Here is a 20102-nt window from a genome sequence, read left to right on the forward strand (position 1 = left end):
ATATGTTCTACTTTTTTTTTTCGTTGTTAACCAGGAGGTTCACCTGGATCTTCGCCCAACCTACATCCCCCTAGACCCGTGAGCAGTCTTTAGAGGCCCGGCGACAGGGATTCAGAGAGCAACACCCTCCCAACCGAGAAATACCCCCTCCCTTTCCATCAACTGGTTTCGAACTGGCGACCGGGACCCAGAGAGCAACACCCTTTCGCCACTCGGCCACCCACTAATGGGTGATATGTTCTACTTTGGAAAAAGATATATGTATGAATAATATAAACTACTTCGGAAAAAGATATATGTATGAATAATATAAACTCAAACTTGAAACTAAATAAAAGTAATCATTCATTAAAAATAAGAAAAAACGTTTTTCCGGGTCAACAAAATATCTGAAATTGGTATTTCGTGTATATACACACACACACACTTCGTATGTACTTTTGAAATTTTAGTTGAGGTTATAAATCAAATATGCCAAAAAATTGTTGGAAGTATATCATTGTTTCGAACCATTTGCGAATAATGCCACGCAGAAGCCTCGAACGATCAAAACCCTAACCCTAACCTAGGACGAGTGGTCAATGTCGTTTTTGGTCAAACCAAACATGTCACGTTATTAAATTAGAAAAAAAAATGCTTAAAAATATTATTCTCGGATTTGTCCTATGCCACGTTTAGGGTTTTGCTTTTGTTTCGATATATCAATGTTGTATTTGTTAATGATCAACATTTACACAATGAATTTAATTATAAAAATATTAAAGATCTAAGACAAAATGTTTTAAAATCGTTATAACCCGTTAAAACGATAACCTAAAGTGTAGTATTAGAATGATTTTATTTGGTTTAATTTGGTTTAATTTGATTTAATTTGGTTAGGATTTATTAGGGTGTCTTCTTTATTGTATTTAAAGAACACTTTTCTCATTTTGATAATAGACATGTCGTTTTGGGCATGTCAATTCGTTATCATTGCCCATGATTCGGATACCAATTATATTTGCTTAAAGTCATATATTGAATATCTAATCCAATTTTGAATATTTATATATATATATATATATACACACGATGTTAGACCATTAACAATGTATTTGGTGTCGTACTAAAAGTTTAAACTAACCTAATTAATGATTTCAAATTAGAATAATACAGATAAAAAATTTATTGTGATGTAAAACGACAAAAGAGTCTGTCCTCGAGAGTGCCCACTTCTCCAAATAAATTTTGGGAATAGGAGAAAAGCAAAAGCAGAGAATCACGGTGTCTCTAGAAGTGTTGCAGAATATATATATACATATATGTGTATATATATATATATATCGACGAAGATATAGCACATGGTACCAACGACGAAGTCCCATAATCACACGAATACAAATATGCATACACGGGCATGATCTATATTAGTAGCATCGCGCGCGGTGGTCCGAGTATTATTATGACTAGTCTTAGTTGTATAAAGCTAACAAAAAATAGTATTAATTATATAAATAATTAATAAAATAATATATTTTTTTTTTCCAAATCTAGTTATGTATACTCATGAATATCGTATACATGCATGCATCGAGTGACGTTGATTATGGTACCAAGTTAAAGCTCGAGAGCCTTTACGGACCAGCTTTTCTGTTGTCTGTAAAGGAAGTTTTAGAAAATTACGAACTTTAGTGGGTGCATGCGAGAGGCTTACTAGAAAGCGAGTTAGGTATTTAATCGTCTCGTGAGAAAATAATAAAATGAGCATTATTAATTATTATTATTATTATTATTATTATTTCTGACTGATTAATATTTTTTCTACAATAAAAATATTCTTCAAACGTACACCGATCGTATAAAATGTTAGCATTTTATGATTAAAAAAAATGATACCGTGATATAACCAAAGAACAAGGTAACTGGACTAATAATGGAGCACGTTTAATCATATTATACACCAAAGTATATAAAAATTCAATTGAATCGGTATATAATATATAGTTTTGTTTGTGGCAAAAATATAATTTGCATACGACGTTGACTGATTACGGCTATGGTTGTAACCAAGTCTTCACGGTCCAGCAAGCCAGCCAACACGACAAGACCCACCCGAGGAAATTGATGAGTGGGCTTGTCTGTTCCCACTTCCTTTTTATTTTGTTATTTCGCAAATATTTATTTTATTTTTCTCTTTCATAAATATTTTATAAGAAAAAGGCTTACATGAATATCTAAAAGACAAACTTTTAAAAGGAGAGAATAAAATAAACAAAGTCCTCAATATTCACAAAAAAAAAAAACACACCTAGACGCAAGCTAGACAAGTAGTAGTCATTTATATGTAATTTAATGATGTATGCAACACAACTTGGATGTAATAAAATCTATTTTGTTTCCAAAATTGAATATGGTCTAAATATAATTTTTTTCCTTAACTAAATAAATGAATATAAATCAAATTTAAAATATCAAAAAGATCGAATGGAAATAAATTTTTTAGGAAAAATAATTTTTTTTTGTGTCCAAATATGGATGATAAAACGGCAAAGTAAAAGCAGAAAATGCTCTCCACGGGAGTTCGACTTCATCATAGATTAATATTTATAAAACAGAATCCGAATTAAATTGATATAAAATTCACATTCAACGAAAATCCAATATAAAACCCAATAAATATAGGGTTTTGAAGTGAAAATATAAACCACCGAATAAATATTTTATAATTTGTAGTTAAAACTGGATTCATATGATAAAAAAAAATCATATGAAGAAAGTGGATGACATTTGTTTGTATGTTGATTGGCTAACATAATGGTGTATTAGAAAATCACCGTATAAATACTTTATAATTTGTAGATAAAACTGAATTAATAGATGCAAAGTATGCTCTCATCATGGGTTCAAACCTAAACGTAGAGAAGATATTCACATGGGTTTCTCCGATTCTCTAGGAGATGTAGTCGGGCCAAAGGCCCGGTGAACTTCCGGATTATAAAAAAAATATTTTTATTTAAATTAATTTATATATGGAGAAAGCAAGTGGAGGACAACAAAATTAAAAGAAACGGAAGGTGGTGGATGGATAGGATTCCCCTTTATAGCGTCCTCTGAAATTTCTCACACTTTTTTTCTTGGGCATAAGTCAATTCGAAAAGCTGAAACTTTTTTTACTCCCTTTTTCATTTTTCTCCCCTATTTTATTTTACATTTAAATTTGGTGGCGACACACTTACTTTATTTAATTAATTATCTCAAATACAAAAATCGAACCAAATTTTGATTCAAAGTTTGAATACAAAAAACCGGATATCTTAAAAGAATCATGGTTATGATGTAACAGAAATATCATCTCGTGTATTTGTTGATATGTTTTAGAAATAGTTTTTTTTTAAAAAAAAAAAATAGATACCCAAATCAATTTATAGTCTCCTTTTTCTTTTTTCTCGCCCGAATTAGTGTGTGTATATATGTATATATATATATATATATATGATCTTAAGTTGGTATGCTACATGCTACTATTGGTGTTAGTCTTGAGTTAAAGTTTAAGCAATAGGCTCAATTTGTTAACATTTTATAAAATAATTTTAAAATGGGCTGTTAATATTATATTAAGATAAGTGTTTTTATTTCATGTTGGATGGTTGTCGAAATTCTTTTGTAAGAGAAATGTTAAGAATTTGGTTACAAAACTTTAAGAATGAGAAAACAACCAAATTTGCAGAGAAATATTACTCGTAGATTTCAAAAGAAAACGAGATAGCATATATCAAGAAATTGATATTTCAACGATCATCGAGAGAAATGAGATATTTGATATGCACAAATTCTTCTAAATCATTTGAATATCCATGAGGTAATTTCATTAAAAACCATATATTTTTCTCTTGTCGCAATTTTAACCCTATATTTTTTTTATTCTATTAAACTCTCTATTTATTATATCTAACAATAAAATATCTATATTTTTAAAAAGAGTAAAACTTCTAAAAAACCTTCAACTTGCAAAAATATATACAAATAAACCTTCAACTTGAAAAACTGTCATTCAATCCCTGAACTTGTAACTTGTCACTGAATAAAACCTCGAACTTGCAAATTATTGTTCTAATAAACCTTTGACCGGTTTGACCACAATTTCAGGCGATCAGAAATCCACGTATTGACGGATTGCTGATGTCACCTTATACACATTATCAATTTTAATTTAAAAAATGATATCAGCAATCCGTCAATACACGGATTTCCGATCGTTTGAAATTGTGGTCAAACCGGTCAAAGGTTTATTAGAACAATAATTTGCAAGTTCGAGGTTTTATTCAGTGACAAGTTACAAGTTCAGGGATTGAATGACAGTTTTTCAAGTTGAAAGTTTATTTGTATATATTTTTACAAGTTGAAGGTTTTTTTAGGGGTTTTACCCTTTTTAAAAATTAACAAATAAAACCCTATACTTTTTTTATCCTATTAAACTCTCTATTTATTATATTTAACAATAAAATATCTATATTTTTAAAAAATTAATAAATAAAACCCAATTGACTATACATATAATATATGTGTATGTGTGTATATATGTATATATATAAATATAATAAGTAGAGAGTTTAATAAGAAAAAAAATTATAGGATTACAATTGCGACGAGAGAAAAATACAAGGTTTTTAATGGTATTACCCCAATATCTATATAATCTAATCTGATTTAATTATGTTATCTAAACTTGAGTTTTTAGAATTTATGCTTCTATAAATATTTAGTATACTACTAAAATATATTTATTTAAAGTATTACCATTGGATAGGGGCAGAGTCCACGGTTTTCGGATATCCAATATTTAGAATGTTGATGATCGGTGCGACGCGACTCAAAATTTGAACCGCACATCCATGTTCAATTTTTCGAATCGATTATCTAGGGGTACTAGAATAAAAATAAATTTAAGAGTATATTATATCCCTATTATTTTGATATATTTACAATAATACCTATGTATAAAATTATCAATATACCCTTAAAGTAAAAAAGACAACAAATTTTCTAAAATTTATACGGGTTCGCTGCGAAATACCCGATTTCAGTTACGGATATTTGGGTCGCGAGTATCCGAATCTCGCGAGAATGAGATTGCGTTAGGACAAAACTGAAATCGGATATCCGAAAGTCTGTACACCCGACCCGGGAACACCCCCTACCCCTACCGTTAGATAACGGTATCACTAATCTCCTCTCCTCTTGTGGTCAGCTTATCTACCTCCTCTCTCTTGTGATTCGACATTTATGAATTGCGTAGAAAACTTCTTGTAAGAATTAAAGTGTACCAACAAGAAAATATGTACTCTTAAAAATGCTTAAGATTTATATTTTTGGAATTTTATAATTTTTAATAAATATTGGCGACATAACAAAATCTATATTGGATTTTAAGCTAAAAATGGTTTTTGGATCAAAACCGTTGATTCGAGTGTTTTAGGGTTTGCATTGTCGTCGACGTACTTTTGTTTTTCTTTTTTTCGCTGTTGCTTCTTCTTCTTCCTTTCTTGAATCCCACAGTCAAAACCCTGTCCTCGCAGGTTCCTTCTGCCTTTCCGTGCAAGATCTGAGGAGGTAACACTCTGATTTCGTTTCCCAGTCTATCTTTTCCCTTGGAATCTGGGTACTTCCATGGTTTTGTGAACACCCATGTCTCGTTTCGAGGAATTTGTTAGGATTAAACAGTTAAAGTTTCGTCTTTTATGGTTTTTTTTGGGATTTTGAGTAAGTTTGAGCCATGCCCAGATCTTTTCCATGGACGAACACAAGGAGGAAGGTGGATTTGTTGGTAATTGCCAAGAGTCTGTGAAGGAAGCTGGTGAGAAACTTGGTGTATCTGTTAAAACTGAAACCCTAGGTTCTAAAGTTGATGTTCATGTGGAGGACTGTAACTGGGATGCTAGTATGGTAGAGGGTTCGGACCATGTTGTGAAACCGCTGAACGAGACAGAGGGTACTGAGCCTTTTGATGATGTTGAAATATGCGAGGAAACAGTTGCCTCAGGTGAGGTTGAAATTACAGATGATACAGTGACACCAGAGGTTGAGAGGAAAAATGGTGAAATTGAAAGCACACAAACGGAGAAGACAGTAATCTCAGTCGGTAGTGATGTGACTGATGAGAAAGCAAAGTGCGATGTTGAAGCTGAATCGGGTGGTGAAGGTGAAGTTGGGGAAACCAAAGTTGTTGATACAGAAAAAAGTTCAGATACTGCAGTGATTAAGGGCAGTGAAGAGAAGAAATCGGTAAAAAAGAGCGAGGAGGATGATGAAAAAATGGATTGTGATAGTGAAAATATGATTAGCGAGGTGAAAGACGAGAAAGTTGGTCCTTTACGTGGTGTACAGATAAATCCCGAGACTTCAGAACCTGTTCCAGCTCTGGAGGAGCCTGACCGAGTTACAAAAGGGGAAATTTCTGAGGTTGTCGATGGGGAGGAACTGAAAGCCGAAGAGGGTAATGCTCATGACTCCACAAAGCATACTTCTGTCGCAGAAACAAGTCCTGAAGAACAAATTACGAACATTGACCACAGAAAAGAAATGGGAGAAGCCATGGAAATTGATGAACTTGGTGGCGTTGCGGGGAATGTTGACAAGGAATCTTCTGATGCAAATACGATAAAAACTCCAGATGTTTCAATAGGTTCCAATGTTGAGAAGAAGAAAGAGACTCGGAATAAATACGTCGAGGAGCAAGGGGATAATGATGGTACGGTGGAGGATGTTACGGATAGAATCGTCTCTAAAGATTCAACAGACCCGGACAATCCTATCGAAGGTGCTTCTACAGGTGAAGTTGAACAAATGGATCATAATGTTCTTTTTGATCCAAATTCTGATATTGCCAACTATATTGATTTCAGTGGTGTATCATCTTGGTCAGGCAATAGTCAAGAAATAAGAACTGACAGTGGGAATGTATCTGGGGAAGATAATACAGACGTTGCTGACACAGCAAAGGGAGTTACCACTGTGAATGGTCAAGATGGTCTTAAACCCGATATCGAGGTAAAAGGGTCATTTGGAAATCTTCAAGAACCAGTGTTAAACGGGTCCAAAGGCAAGGACACAGCAACCAATCTTGAATCTCGTGATCCAAGCACAGTTGACGGAATGGAATTCGACAGAGGGGGTGTGGATTCTGTAAATAATCAAGCACATGATCGTCCAGCTTCTGCTTCAGATCATCCGAAAGAGAATTCTGATGCAAATTTGGGTTCTTCTGTTGGTGAAGAACACCGAGAAGGGGAAAGTACAGAAGAACAAAAAGATATGATCACAGAGCAAGAGGGTGATGCACACAAAGCTCCTAACGTTGATCCAAACCAGATGCTAGATACTGAAATGGCAGAGAAACCCGAGGGTTCTGAACATGACGAAGAATCGTCACGAGAATTCAGGAAGGCCATTTCAGCGGCAAGGGTGTCTGTTAGCCCGTATCACCCCCAGACGCCATCCTTTGAAATCGGCTCATGCATAGCCAGAGCCGCTAGCCAGATGGCAGGCCCTGCTTCAGTTTCGAAGGATAGTACTTTCAATGATGATCTTTCTGCCGAAAATTTTCTATCACAGCTTCAATCCGCAGCCACAGATCCTGTGAAAGAAAATGTTGTTTCCGAGATTGCTGCTGGATTTTTCTTAGTCTACAGAGACTCGATGGTTTCGCAACATCCACCTCCTGGTAAAGTGAGCGGCAAAAGAGTTAGATCGTCGGATTCTAATATAGGAGGAACAGAAGCATTTGAGTTTGAAGAAACGGATGACATGTCCTGGACTGACAGGGTGATCCATAAACGTGGTGTAGAGCAAACACCACCAGATGAAAAAGGAGATTACGAGATTGTGCCGGTTGAGTTGAAACCTGCTCAGATTAAAAGGAGTCGTCGGCCGTACACTAAAAGGAAACATGCCGAGAGTACCAATAGTAACAATACCAATAATACTAGTTCTCTTTTGGCCTCGGATAAACCAGCGGGCTTTCACGAGAATGCACCGGCTGAGCTGATAATGAACTTCTCGGAAATGGATATTATGCCTTCAGAGATAAGCCTGAACAAAATGTTTAGGCACTTTGGACCGATACGGGAGTTTCAGACAGAAGTAGACAGGGACACCGGCCGGGCGAGAGTAGTTTTCAAGAAGTGTGCTGACGCTGAAGTTGCTTACAATAGCGTGGGAAGGTTCAATATCTTCGGGGCGAAGGTTGTGAATTACGAGCTCAGCCATACAATTGCAGAACCTTTTAAAATTCAGCCTTATGTCGTGACTTTAGGCCAGGAGAATTCTTCAGCCATGATTCAGGTAAATCTGCTTCCTTTTACCTCCCCATGGCTCAACCCTCTTAATATTGCTGCTTCTTACTATATTTACTCATGGCATGCCAGTCTAGTAGTGTGAACCGAGACAGAAGAATGCTGGCTTAAAAGTTTTCTTTTTTAGCTCGGTATCCATAATACCCAATCAGATGGGTTCTGGAAAGCGGTATTTTGAACAAAGATTCGGTTGAAAGCTAACGCTATGGACGATAAAAGTGTCACGGACATGCGATGAGGCCATGCCCGGATAAGTTCTACTTGGTTGTTCCGCATCAAGTGAATAAATTTGACGAAAACATGCGTGCTTCATCTTGGAGCTGGTCATGTTACTGTTTCATTGTTTGTTTGATCATGTTTCAGGGGATGTGACGGAGAATTGGAGCTAGAGGGAAGCTGTCGGATCCATGGAAGATTTAGACTCTCGTCTTGTCTTGTAATTTTCGGTAGGTAGGGGTTTCAGTCGTCTGTAACACCAACCATGTTGTAGAGAAACGCCAAATCAGGACGTAGGAAGCTCTGTTTTTGTAATTCGAAAAACAGGCACGGGTCCTGTGTCTGAGAAACTCGGGTCGATGTCCATAGGTCGGGCTTGAAGGTTTCGCCACTCGGGTATCCGCGGGTATTTCGGGTCATCTCCCTGTAATCCTTTGCCTTCGCTCTCGTCCTCAGTGCTCGCCTTCCCTAAGCCCCCTCGCCCTCGCCGGACGTATGCAAAAACCCAGAATGATTTTGCTACACTTCTCCAGACACTTTTCTCGATCTCGATTTCAATGGCGGCAAAGGGAGCTGGAGGCAGATATGTATATATACACATATGTACATACATAATATATATATACATATACACATATATACTTGCATACATATACATTTATATACAGAATTTCGAAATAAAATCGAAAAAGAAAAAAATTTAAAAGGTCAATATATATATACATTACACACACATGTAAATTGGGCATATAATCCAGAACCGTCAACAACAAATCTATCCAGGGGAAATAATAGGATTACTCCGCAACCGCATCGGAGATGTTACACGTATATATATGACAGAGAAAGTTGCAGTTCATCCTTCAAAAACCTCTATGATCATTTCCTAGAACAAAGATGTAGTTACAGTGAAACACTCTGCCGAAGAAACCTGCAGCATGTAAAACTAGCCTGATCTGATCTTTTTACAGCGGCAGATGCGCATCCACGAGATCAACGTTTCGGACAAAACGAAGAAAACAATCCAACGAGCAAAACGTTAACCTTAACTTACAGGTTAAAGTAGTTTGATCGATCGTATATATGTATGTGTGTATACCGGCAATGTCCGTGTCCGACACACCATGGAGAGGATCAAGGATCCTGCGTTTGGGATGGTATTTCAAGTTCTTAAAGCCATTTTACCAAACCCTGTGTCATGCATCATGTCCACGAACTCACTGTAATCTATTCGTCCATCCTGACAACAAACGAGACAACAAAGATACGTCAAATCAATGGTAATGATTCTATATCAAAGATGCTAATGATTCCATGATACCCGATTTTTGGGTACCCATCCTTTCATGGGTGTGAGACATTTTTTTTATTATCCATCCAATAGGTACGGGTACAGAGAATTAAAAGTTGATGATGGGTACCCGAGACACTCGGGTACGAATACAGATATCTCCATAATTCGAATACGGGTTTGAATATCCTAAAATTTTTCGAGTACCCAATCTGTGCCCAACATAATTCATGTGACGGTGAATTTAACCTTGGTTATCAATTCCCTAATCAACATGAATATATATATATATATATAGTATGTATATGTGTGTGTGCAGCTTTGTGTTGAAAGTGGATCAAAGGAAAGAAAACAAAGAAGGAGGAGGGTGTGTGAAATTCATTACGTTGTCCTTGTCGACCTCGTGTAATATGTCGTCTAAATGGAAATCCGCTAAGCCGAACTGCTTGCAGGCTTGCTGGAGCTCGTCCCGGGTGATATAGCCGCTACCGTCCTTGTCGAAATAGGAGAAGGCAGTGAACAAGTGGTCTTCTTTCTGTATCTTGTTTAGATTCACCATTGCTGCTATGAACTCTCCATAGTCTATGGTTCCACTGTTGTCTATATCCGCCTACAGGTTTACAAAAGTTGGGCAAGATCAAAACTCGGAGCTTTATTTTCTAACGCACGATTGAACATTCTCGAAATAGATCAGAAACAAACAATTAACTGTTCAGTATTCGTATTCTTTGTTAATCATAGAGACAGAGACACAGATTGAGTACTTGTGCATAGATTATGCCTTTACTGATATGTGTTTGATTGAAAAAAAGATGGGAAGATGAAAAACTGAATCCAAGAGAAGAATCAGTAGACTTACCGCTTGCATTAAACCTGCGATTTCTGAATCTTGAAGGTTGGCACCCACTCTTTCGAGACCATTCTTAAGTTCTTGAAGAGTGATATGCCCGCTATTGTCTGTATCTATCATCTTGAACATTTGCTTCAGTCCTGCTATTTCTTCCTCCGAGAGGCTATCTGCAATGATCTGAACACAAGCGAGCAAGTTCCATGGACAGGATTGGTCATTGAACAGGGATTTTAGGGAACAAATCATGCTAATAGCTGAACCATCACCAAAAAAAAGGCGATTTCAATAGCTTCACATCATTTGGTGATTCTTCAAATGGAAATAATTTCAGGCAAAAACCTGATTTCTGCTCATCATTAAGAAGTTTCAGGCTGAGGCACGTTTAATCTTGAAGGCTATTATCGGTTATCCTTATCAATTACTCTTTGCCCCCCATTAACGTCGGTAATGTGAAAGAAAATGAGGTCTAATCCTTGTGGGATTATGGAATAAGTAAATGGCTCGTCAGATCTGTCCCACTTCTCGGTTTTTCACGATAGAAACCTCGTGAGTGCTTACCTTGATAGCAATTTTCTTGAGCTTGTTCATGGCTGAAAACTGGTTCAAACGACTTAAGACTGCAGAATGGAGAGGTTTATCGGGAGCATTACCGTCCACTCGGACCCAAGGATGACCTGCCGAAAACAAGAATATGCAAACCCACATAAATATAGCCATGTTATTCTCACCTTTACAACAGAAAGATGAGCTTAAAAGAAAAGAAGAATACTCACAAAGAACTTCATGAGCTGTAATTCTCTTCTTAGGATCTCTGATCAGCATCCTTCTTACCAAATCTTTTGCACTTTCTGATACACTAGGCCATGGTTCTGATATAAAGTCGAGCTCACCTTTCAAAACCTGCTCGAAGATTCCTTGTTCCGTTTCTGATATGTAGAATCGATCAGTCTATATATGTCATTCATCTGTAGAATCATGAAAACATACTAGAAGCACTCGCATGCCCGTGTTTCTTACCGTCCCAGAATGGAGGAACTCCGCTCAACAAAATATAAACGATAACTCCCGCACTCCAAACATCGCATTCATGGCTGTAATGCTTCCGCAACACTTCTGGAGCAACGTAATAAGGGCTTCCAACTACATCAGTGAATGTTTCTCCTGCAACACGCAGTTGGTGAGGAAAGAACAAATTCACCCGGCAAAAAGCTCAACATAACGCATATACGATTAGGAAATCTACTAAATCTAGGGGGGACACATTTGATGATTGAAGTAAAAACATCGAAATTTCACGAACAGACAAAGAGGGGGATGGATCTAGTTTCAGGTAAGAAACATATCTCAGTTACAGTACAGACATAACAAAGGCATACCTGGTTTGAAAAAGACAGAGAGACCGAAATCTATCATCTTGAGTGCGGCTTCTTCTTCACCATTTACAAACAAAAAGTTCTCAGGCTTTAGATCTCGATGCATCACGCCGAGAGAATGGCAAGCTTCGATGACACCTACTATAACCCTAGCAAGTTCAGCAGCTTTCCTTTCAGTGTAATGCCCTCTCTGTATAATCCTGTCGAAGAGCTCTCCACCTGCACAAAGCTCCATCACGACATGAACTGCGACAGCATCTTCATATGCTCCTACGATCTGAATCACATTCTGATGACCTGACAAGTGATGCATTATCTGAATCTCTCGTCTTACATCTTCCACGTCCTCAGCAGTGGTCAGTTTCCTTTTCGCAATCGTTTTGCAGGCGAATTCTTTCCCTGTTTTCTTCTCCAGACACAGAAACGTTGTCCCGAATTGTCCTTGTCCTAGTTTCCTCCCGACACTGTAAATGTCTTTCAGATTCTCTGTCTTCCTTCCCAAAACTGACTCGATCTGTAAACCAGCACTTGCAATTCGCTTCATCTGAACCTCTTTCTTCTGCTTCGCGTTCGCGTCGCTGTTCTCCTCCGTCTTGCTTCCTTGTTCGCTTTTGCTCGCTTCGTCCGTCATCTTCACGGGCTCCGGCGGCGTGCTCTGCACAGACCCCGGCGCCGGAGCCACGGAGGATCCGCCTCCGGGAGGTGACTGATCCTCGCCATTCGCGCCGTTATTGCTGGTTTTCCGGCTGCTTTGATCATCCTTCCTGTCCGGCGGGAGACTTTCCTCTGGTTTCTGCTGATTCCGCCAAACTGCGTTACTAACAGATTGCAGAAATCCATTAGCGTTCAGATTCGGGCCGACGCATGTGTTTCCCATCCAAAACTCCCCCAATATCGAAACCCTAATTTCTATTTTCGCTCTCTCTCAGCTTCTCGACGCCTCCGTATCTCTCCCTCGCCAAACAACCAACCCACTCACCAACGCCATCAGAACCAACGAATCCATTGGATTACGGATTCCCCGGACGTCAAATCGAATCGGCAGAGCTCGATGAAACCCCAGGTGCTCGTTGTTACAGAGATCATCAACCAATTTGATCCTCTTTGCCCCTCCCTTACAACACCGGAAGACAAAGCATTTTCAAATTCGATGGAGATATTCGACAAAACTATCGTCGGAGAATTTCGCCCCCGTGAAGATCTGATGAAATGAGGTTGATCCCAAAAGGAGAAAAAGGATGACGAGAGAAACTCAGAGGAAACTCAGAGGATGAAGAAAATGCTTCATATTCCATGCATGCATGCATGGAATTTTCATGATACCAAGTTCGGATTTAATGAAATAATAAATTAATCTTTACAGGAATGTTATGACTACACCCGACATAATTGTAATTGTTATTTCCTAGACTATTTGCATTAATATTAAAAACCACACGTGCGATATTTATCAACATCTGTTTTTTATTTAAAAAATTCCCTTAAAAATATATAAAAATTTTAAAAGTTTCTATTTAAAGTCTTGTTTCATGTTTTGGATATGTTCGATTGAGATCTCTATGGAAAAGCCACAAAACATATAAATTTTGGTGTTAATCTTGTCGTTGCTGCGAAATTATCTCTAATCTTCATTACTTTTGTGCTTCAAATATATATTATTTTTCACACGACATATAGATGTGGATGGGTGGAATCACAATCGCAACTGCAGCGATTACAAACGTTTACGATGCGTTTATTGACGATTGATACTAACTTGATAGAAAAACTGCGTTACCATCGATTACACCTTTAATATTCCATGCACGTGTGTTTTGCCAAAGCAAGATGGTGCAGATCATCACGACCGAAGACCTCCTACGGTTCTTGAATTTTTCAACAAAGTGATCTTTTATGACCTTTTGTTGAGAAATTCCAGAATATTCATTTCAAGGTTCCAAAACAAAAATTCATGATTCATAAAAGAGTATTAGTGTTGTGTCATATATAAATTAAAAATCTCATTTTAGTTTTCATTTATATTTCAAACGGGCTATTTTTTATTCAATTTGTTTGTTTGTTTTTTTAATAAAAATACACGCATTGGGTTTTTATATCTTATTTTAAAAAAGAAAAAAAAAATATCGCGGGTAAGTAGCCAAAACGCAATGGTATCATTTCACAGTGATCAGGAATGGGATTCTTCACGGGCGCATACGATCTCTTCTGCATATTTCCGGTCACGAAGCTCCTCGGACGCAAGTATCGCAACGTGAACGGCTCCGAGAAGCCCAGAACGCTACCGTCGAACGTCTCAGCCGCTGTTCACGGCGTCGCGTTCTACGGAACACTGAATGTGTTCAGTTCATTCACAATGACATCCACATGTTCACCATGACCGCTGTCATCTTTCTTGTACGACCATCGGACGAACGCAAAAACGTTTTCATTGAACCGTCAACGTTGAAGAGGAGGGTTTCTTGAAGCGATCCTGTCCCCTTGTAACGTAACTTTCCAACGGTCTACTTGGATGATGAAGATGGACGCCTTCTTCGGTACAACTGGCAGGTCATTTTGATAATGTTTCAACCCGAATCGATTAGAAGTCCTTGCACAAGTGAAACAAAAGGAGGATGACTTAATTATGTACCTCTGAGTTTATCGTCTCTGATGATGATGCCAAATGTCTCTGATGTCTATCTTGCATTCGGCAACTAATATTTTTAGATTGTAAAATTACTACTCACTTCTGGAGTTATACAGAACAACTCCAACTCCACTAACCTAACATCCGTCAATGAATGTAAAGCCACATAGCAAACACATTGCCAAAAACAAACAGACCAAAAAACGGCTACTAAACAGAAGAAATCTGTCGTCTACATGGAGATTCTTAATTCTGACAAATGCCCTCCAAAACTCTAACTAAAACTCATCGACATTTAACGCACATTCCATGGAACCTATTTCGATATATGAACATGTAAATCACCATAGACGAGTGGCAAATCAAGAACACAGAAAGCTATCGACCGAAACCCTAAAACGCCCAACAGAGGAGACAGAAGAAGACGGAAACCCTAAATCGACGGAAACTAAACGACCGAAACCCTAAATCGTGGAAAACCGACCAAGAGACAGAGATCCTTACCTCGTTCGGCGGAGACAGAGCCGGAAAAGCTCAATGACGGTAAAACGAAGGGAATCTCGCCGGAAGTTTGAGGCGGCGAAGAGAGATCGAAGGTGAACTGAAGGAAAATTGAAATCGAAGGGAAGAGAGAGGAGTCAGCAACAACGGCGCGAAAGAGGAGAGAGAGTGAAAGGAGACGTTGTGAGATCAGCCGAGAAGAAACTCAGCGTTTGTTATAGGGGTAGAGTAAATACCGTAAATTAGCCTAGGGGTTTTTTATAAATATTTACAAATAAAAGGGTATATTAGTCTTTTCGAATTATATATGATATACTGGTATCCGGCACTAGTCTTATAACCGAACTCAACCCGCGGTTCGAATTTCTCGTCTCGTCCATCTCGTCTTATATTAAGGCACGACGTTTGAAACCGGATATCATTGTTAGCAAAAAGAGATCTGATTGTTATCGTATATTCGACAAATCTAAAATATTGAATACGTGACTATAAACTTGAAAATAATTATGTTTTTATTTAATAAAAATAGTGAAATATTAAAACGGTTTTATTCGATTTTGTCCGAACTTTCTCATCTTAATTTACGATTTAATAACAACAACAATAATAATATAATATGATGACTCCTTGTAAAAAAAAAATATAATATGATGAAGATGATATTGTTAATAATGATACCACGGAGTCTCCCCAACCATCATGAGAGCTCAATCTTTATGCAAAGAGAGAATGATGATAATTCATATATATATATATATATATATATAAGAGCTAGCAATATGGATAATTAGTAACCGATCATGTGTTTGGTCTGCTGATTCCAGAATATCTTGGACTGCTTCACCATCTCAGAACGTTCAGCGATCATCCGCTCTTTCCAGTACTCTTTGCATCTGCAGGCAAAACACGTACGTATCCTCCGATTCATTTAATTTCATCCTCCAAACCACCACAATCAAAACGACATGTATATACATATACACACACACACACATATATATATATATATAGACGGGTGAATATGATGAGAAATTTGGGGGTCGACAGTTTATATTCCAAGTTAAAGACTAAAAGCTAAACAAAAAAAAATCAAATTTCTTTTAAAACATGGAGAAAGTGGTTACCTTGTAATGCAAGTAATAAGACTACTTTATCAAATTTAGTCAGAGTTCCAGTTGATACACTTCATCCTCTTAATTATGGGTTTAGATCCGTTACAATTATCAATTTTTTTGAGACACTAACACTCTTGTAATGATCCCAATAAAACTCAAGGAGTTGTTATGATTCGGATGTATCTCACCTTGTCTTTAGCAGAAGATGGAGCTCGGCCATTCGGACCGCATCAGCATAAACTCCAGCCTGCAAGTGGTGTGCGTGTGTGTATATATATATATATTATCACTCCATGTAAGAAAATTCAAGAGAAAGTGTGTATATATATATAGATAGATATATACGTGTTTGTGATTCAAAGAGCAAATACCTCTCTGCAAATGGGGCATCTTGAATGGGAAGCGGCGGCTTTAACGCCTTCGAAGATCATCACAGAGGCAGCCGAGCAAAGGCACGCCTTGCATAGGACGTGACCGCACTTCAACGCGTATGGATTGAACACTGTTTCCTGTTTCATCAAACAAAGATTTCTCCTGTCTTAAAAGACATGATTTCGATGCGTATAGATGTATGTATATATATTTGAATGTATATATGGGCGAAAGGGCGGTGTTTTTTTCTTTTCTTACAAGGCAGATGGCGCAGGTGAGATCGAACTCCAGCTCTATTGAGTTCGGCAGCGTGAGTTTCATCACGGGTTGTTCGGCTTTCAGATCACATGAGACTTGGCCACACGAACTGTCGACGTTTTTCGCCTTATCGAGCCCGTAGTTGAGGTAAAAAGCTCCCAGCTCTATGAGCCAAGGCGAGTGCAAGAGCTCTATCCGTTCAGCCCTCATCTTCATCGTGAAATTCTTCCCGTTCTCAGAGCAATGCACCTAAAAACCCCCGAAATGCCTCTCTCATTACAAAACTATATATCGGGATTTCGCCTTTTCCCTTAATCGAAATTTTCGGCGGTATTATACACCTAACCTTGTCGTATTTCTTGAGGATCTTACGGATGGCTATAGCGTTCATCGTGATGTACTGGATCAAGATCTGACCCTCCTGTAGCAATGTCTGAGTGTCGTCTGCAAAGCATCTGCGGAAACGTAACACGTATTTCTGCATCCCGGTGGCCACGTGAAGATGGAGAAGACTTCTGACTCTTGACTTGAAGCATCCGGCTATGTCCGAAGCTTCCTTCATCAGCTCAGAGAAGAACATCTCATCACACCCTGCAGCAGTATTCTCTTTAATTATGTTAACACCTCTCTACCGCCTAGTTTCTGACAAAATAACGCGTCAAACCCGCAAAAGAATCGACAAATACATAACGAAATCCCCTTTCTCTTCAAGAACATCGAACAATCGGTGAATTACATGCACAAAGAACCGGACTTTTTCAACTCTCTTGCCAAGATTTGAGTCGAATTCTCTACGAGACAGAAGCGTATTTCACGAAAGAACGATGAAAACTTACAAGGGCAAGATTGGCATTGGCACGGCGGTCGAGGGAGAGGTGATGATGAGTTCTGTCGTCCATGTCCGGATCCAGAGTTTGAGTTCGTCGTGTTACTGTTACATGATTTGCACCTCTTCAGTACCTTCTTAAGCTTCTTGTACTCGATATGTCGACATTTTTCCAGAAACCATTCCTCCTCTCCATGCAGATATTCAGCGAACGTATCTCCAAACTTCATCTTCTCCTTAACACAGACACACAACTCAACTTTGATCTCAAAATATGAGTCTATATGTGTGTGTGTGTGTGTGTGCGCGCATATATGTATGTGTGGGTATATATACGCACGTTCAGATCTTTCAGAAGAACGATAGAGACAACATGTAGAATCAACACCGATTCGATTCTACGCATAATCTCCAATAAAGACATATAATCTCCAAAAGTCGAAACAACGTTTAAACTGCTTCTATTGATTTCCTCTTCCCTTTCTCGAGACAATATAGCAGAAGACAAACCCTAATTCGGCAAAACCCGATCAATGTCGCCGTCGCCGTCAAGCATTGGAAAATTCTCAACATGACCCACGACGCAAAATCATAAAACAACGACAACCCTCGAATAAAGTTTCAATCTTCTAACGCTATTAATAAAAAAAAATTAAACCTTTTTGTGTTATTTTTATGAACGACGAAATTAAAAAAGAAAACTTTTGTAGCCCATTTACCTTCTGTAACTTTGGAGAGAGAGGATTCGGGTGATTCGAATTCTGTTCAGAAACAACAAGAGGAGGAAGAAGAAACAAATCTCTTCGGATCTGTTTTCTTGTGTGTGTTTTCTTTTTTTCTGAAAATATTTATTTATTTATTTATTTTATTCGCAAAGGTTGTTGTGGGTCAATTGCAAAAATACCCTTAAATGTCGATTTCACTTACAGCTCATACCCTCACACAGTAACAAAAAAACGGCAACATCAAATATACCCTTATAAATATAGAATCCCTATAATACCCTTCCTTTATTTATATAATATTATAATATACTAAAATAAATAAAATATAGATCTACTTTTTACTCATTTTCTCTCTCCTCTTTATCGTTGTCTCCCGCCATACATCGCATTCTCTCTCTTCGAGTTTTTCTTCTTCTCTCTCTTGAATATCTCTTCTCCAGCGCGATTTTTTGGTAAATTTGCTGCAAGAAACAAGTGAAATCTCCAAAAACTCATCCAATACACGTAGATGTAGTGGTATTGCCGCTTATAGTGGAAGAAAAACGAGTAAGTGGAAGGTTTAAACAAAACCGATTTTCTAGACCTGGTTAGACTCGAAAAAAAAAAATCATGTTCGGTAGGTTCGGTCAGTACATCAATGATATCACAGACGTATGAGTCATAATATTATGTTCGTGCATGTAATGACATTATCAAATCATATTTGGACTAATTCACTCGTGTATTATATGGTAAAAACAGTCGTCAAACTGATCAAACTCGTCAAACTCATCGTAAACACTAATCAACTCATAACACTGGTCAAAGTCGTAACACGCATTCGGGGTTTCATGTTAGGGGTTTCTGAGTTTGACGAGTTTGACGAGTTTGACGTGTTTGATGAGTTTGACGTGTTTGACGAGTCAACGCGGTCAACCTGTAGTCAAAATGACATTCCGATGGTTCAAAGTTGTGTACATGGTCTATTATGACGTATTGAGCGTGTTTTTGTTATAAGAAGAGCATCTGGGAAAATGATAAATTCTACCCTAAACTAATGTGTAACATAAAGTGTAATAGAACATTAGGGTTTCGTTTGGGGGAACATGCATTGCTACACAAAATAAGGTGCTAAATTTAGATAGTTGCGATTATTATTTACTTATCAAATTTGTTATACGAGGTGCTTATTAACATTTTCGTGATTCGCAATTGATAAATTCGCCAAATCAGAGAGTTTGACATGTTTGACGAGTTTGACGAGTTTGACGTGTTTGACGAGTCAACGCGGTCAACGTGTGGTCAAAATGACATTCCGATGGTTCAAAGTTGTGTACAGGGTCTATTATGACGTATTGAACGTGTTTTTGTTATAAGGAGAGCATCTGAGAAAATGATAAATTCTACCCTAGACCAATGTGTAACATAAAGTGTAATAGAACATTAGGGTTTCGTTTGGGGGAACATGCATTGCTACACAAAATAAGGTGCTAAATTTAGATAGCTGCGATTATTATTTACTTATCAAATTTGTTATACGAGGTGCTTATTAACATTTTCGTGGTTCACAATTGATAAATTCGCCAAAATCAGAGAGTTTGACGAGTTTGACGTGTTTGACGAGTTTGACGAGTCAACGC

The 20102-nt window shown here is 37.7% G+C and overlaps 3 protein-coding genes across 9 annotated transcripts; 1 reads left to right on the top strand and 2 right to left on the bottom strand.

Annotated features, from left to right (window-relative positions):
* Window positions 1-5267: 5267 nt before the first annotated feature.
* Window positions 5268-8976, top strand: LOC104827500. Of its 3 annotated transcripts, XM_019203186.1 has the most exons (4): window positions 5268-5589; window positions 5761-6808; window positions 6902-8319; window positions 8403-8687. In XM_019203186.1, the coding sequence occupies exons 2-4, from the start codon at window positions 5770-5772 to the stop codon at window positions 8439-8441; spliced, it is 2496 nt and encodes an 831-aa protein (XP_019058731.1). In that variant the 5' UTR covers window positions 5268-5589; window positions 5761-5769; the 3' UTR covers window positions 8442-8687. The 3 variants fall into 3 exon arrangements, with proteins under 3 accessions (XP_019058731.1, XP_010559062.1, XP_010559140.1); XM_010560760.2 differs by having other exon boundaries at window positions 5761-8319; XM_010560838.1 differs by lacking the exon at window positions 8403-8687 and adding an exon at window positions 8694-8976 and having other exon boundaries at window positions 5270-5589; window positions 5761-8319.
* Window positions 8977-9259: 283 nt separating this feature from the next.
* Window positions 9260-13335, bottom strand: LOC104827736 (calcium-dependent protein kinase 20-like). Of its 4 annotated transcripts, none has more exons than XR_769441.1 (8): window positions 12064-13335; window positions 11705-11848; window positions 11461-11613; window positions 11246-11361; window positions 10697-10864; window positions 10223-10447; window positions 9646-9786; window positions 9260-9502 (listed from the first exon to the last, which is right to left on the bottom strand). XR_769441.1 is itself a non-coding variant. In XM_010520355.1 (7 exons), exons 1-7 carry the CDS (start codon window positions 12935-12937, stop codon window positions 9709-9711), a joined length of 1758 nt encoding a protein of 585 aa, XP_010518657.1. In that variant the 5' UTR covers window positions 12938-13335; the 3' UTR covers window positions 9260-9708. The 4 variants fall into 4 exon arrangements, 1 of the variants encoding a protein (XP_010518657.1); XR_769435.1 differs by having other exon boundaries at window positions 9260-9507; XR_769432.1 differs by having other exon boundaries at window positions 9260-9477; window positions 9601-9786.
* Window positions 13336-15775: 2440 nt separating this feature from the next.
* Window positions 15776-18570, bottom strand: LOC104798480 (probable E3 ubiquitin-protein ligase BAH1-like). Of its 2 annotated transcripts, none has more exons than XM_010520699.2 (7): window positions 18478-18570; window positions 17769-17988; window positions 17279-17523; window positions 16933-17181; window positions 16674-16811; window positions 16491-16549; window positions 15776-16080 (listed from the first exon to the last, which is right to left on the bottom strand). In XM_010520699.2, the coding sequence occupies exons 2-7, from the start codon at window positions 17986-17988 to the stop codon at window positions 15975-15977; spliced, it is 1017 nt and encodes a 338-aa protein (XP_010519001.1). In that variant the 5' UTR covers window positions 18478-18570; the 3' UTR covers window positions 15776-15974. The 2 variants fall into 2 exon arrangements, with proteins under 2 accessions (XP_010519001.1, XP_010518927.1); XM_010520625.1 differs by having other exon boundaries at window positions 17769-17994.
* Window positions 18571-20102: the final 1532 nt, after the last annotated feature.

Source organism: Tarenaya hassleriana, unplaced genomic scaffold, assembly GCF_000463585.1.
Source record: "Tarenaya hassleriana unplaced genomic scaffold, ASM46358v1 Cleome1, whole genome shotgun sequence".
NCBI classification, from domain to species: Eukaryota; Viridiplantae; Streptophyta; class Magnoliopsida; order Brassicales; family Cleomaceae; genus Tarenaya; species Tarenaya hassleriana.

Bases quoted from the DNA above. Each gene is read 5' to 3' on its own strand.
- LOC104827500 (XM_010560760.2), top strand. From the start codon at position 5,770: ATGGACGAACACAAGGAGGAAGGTGGATTTGTTGGTAATTGCCAAGAG. The intron at 8,320-8,402 runs GTAAATCTGCTT...ATGGCATGCCAG, and splicing joins ATTCTTCAGCCATGATTCAG to TCTAGTAGTGTGAACCGAGA.
- LOC104827736 (XM_010520355.1), bottom strand. From the start codon at position 12,937: ATGGGAAACACATGCGTCGGCCCGAATCTGAACGCTAATGGATTTCTG. The intron at 11,849-12,063 runs GTATGCCTTTGT...TGCGTGTTGCAG, and splicing joins CTCTGTCTTTTTCAAACCAG to GAGAAACATTCACTGATGTA. The intron at 10,448-10,696 runs GTAAGTCTACTG...GTAAACCTGTAG, and splicing joins TCGCAGGTTTAATGCAAGCG to GCGGATATAGACAACAGTGG.
- LOC104798480 (XM_010520699.2), bottom strand. From the start codon at position 17,988: ATGAAGTTTGGAGATACGTTCGCTGAATATCTGCATGGAGAGGAGGAA. The intron at 16,812-16,932 runs GTAAGAAAAGAA...TTGATGAAACAG, and splicing joins TCACCTGCGCCATCTGCCTT to GAAACAGTGTTCAATCCATA. The intron at 16,081-16,490 runs GTGAGATACATC...TTTTGCCTGCAG, and splicing joins CATCTTCTGCTAAAGACAAG to ATGCAAAGAGTACTGGAAAG.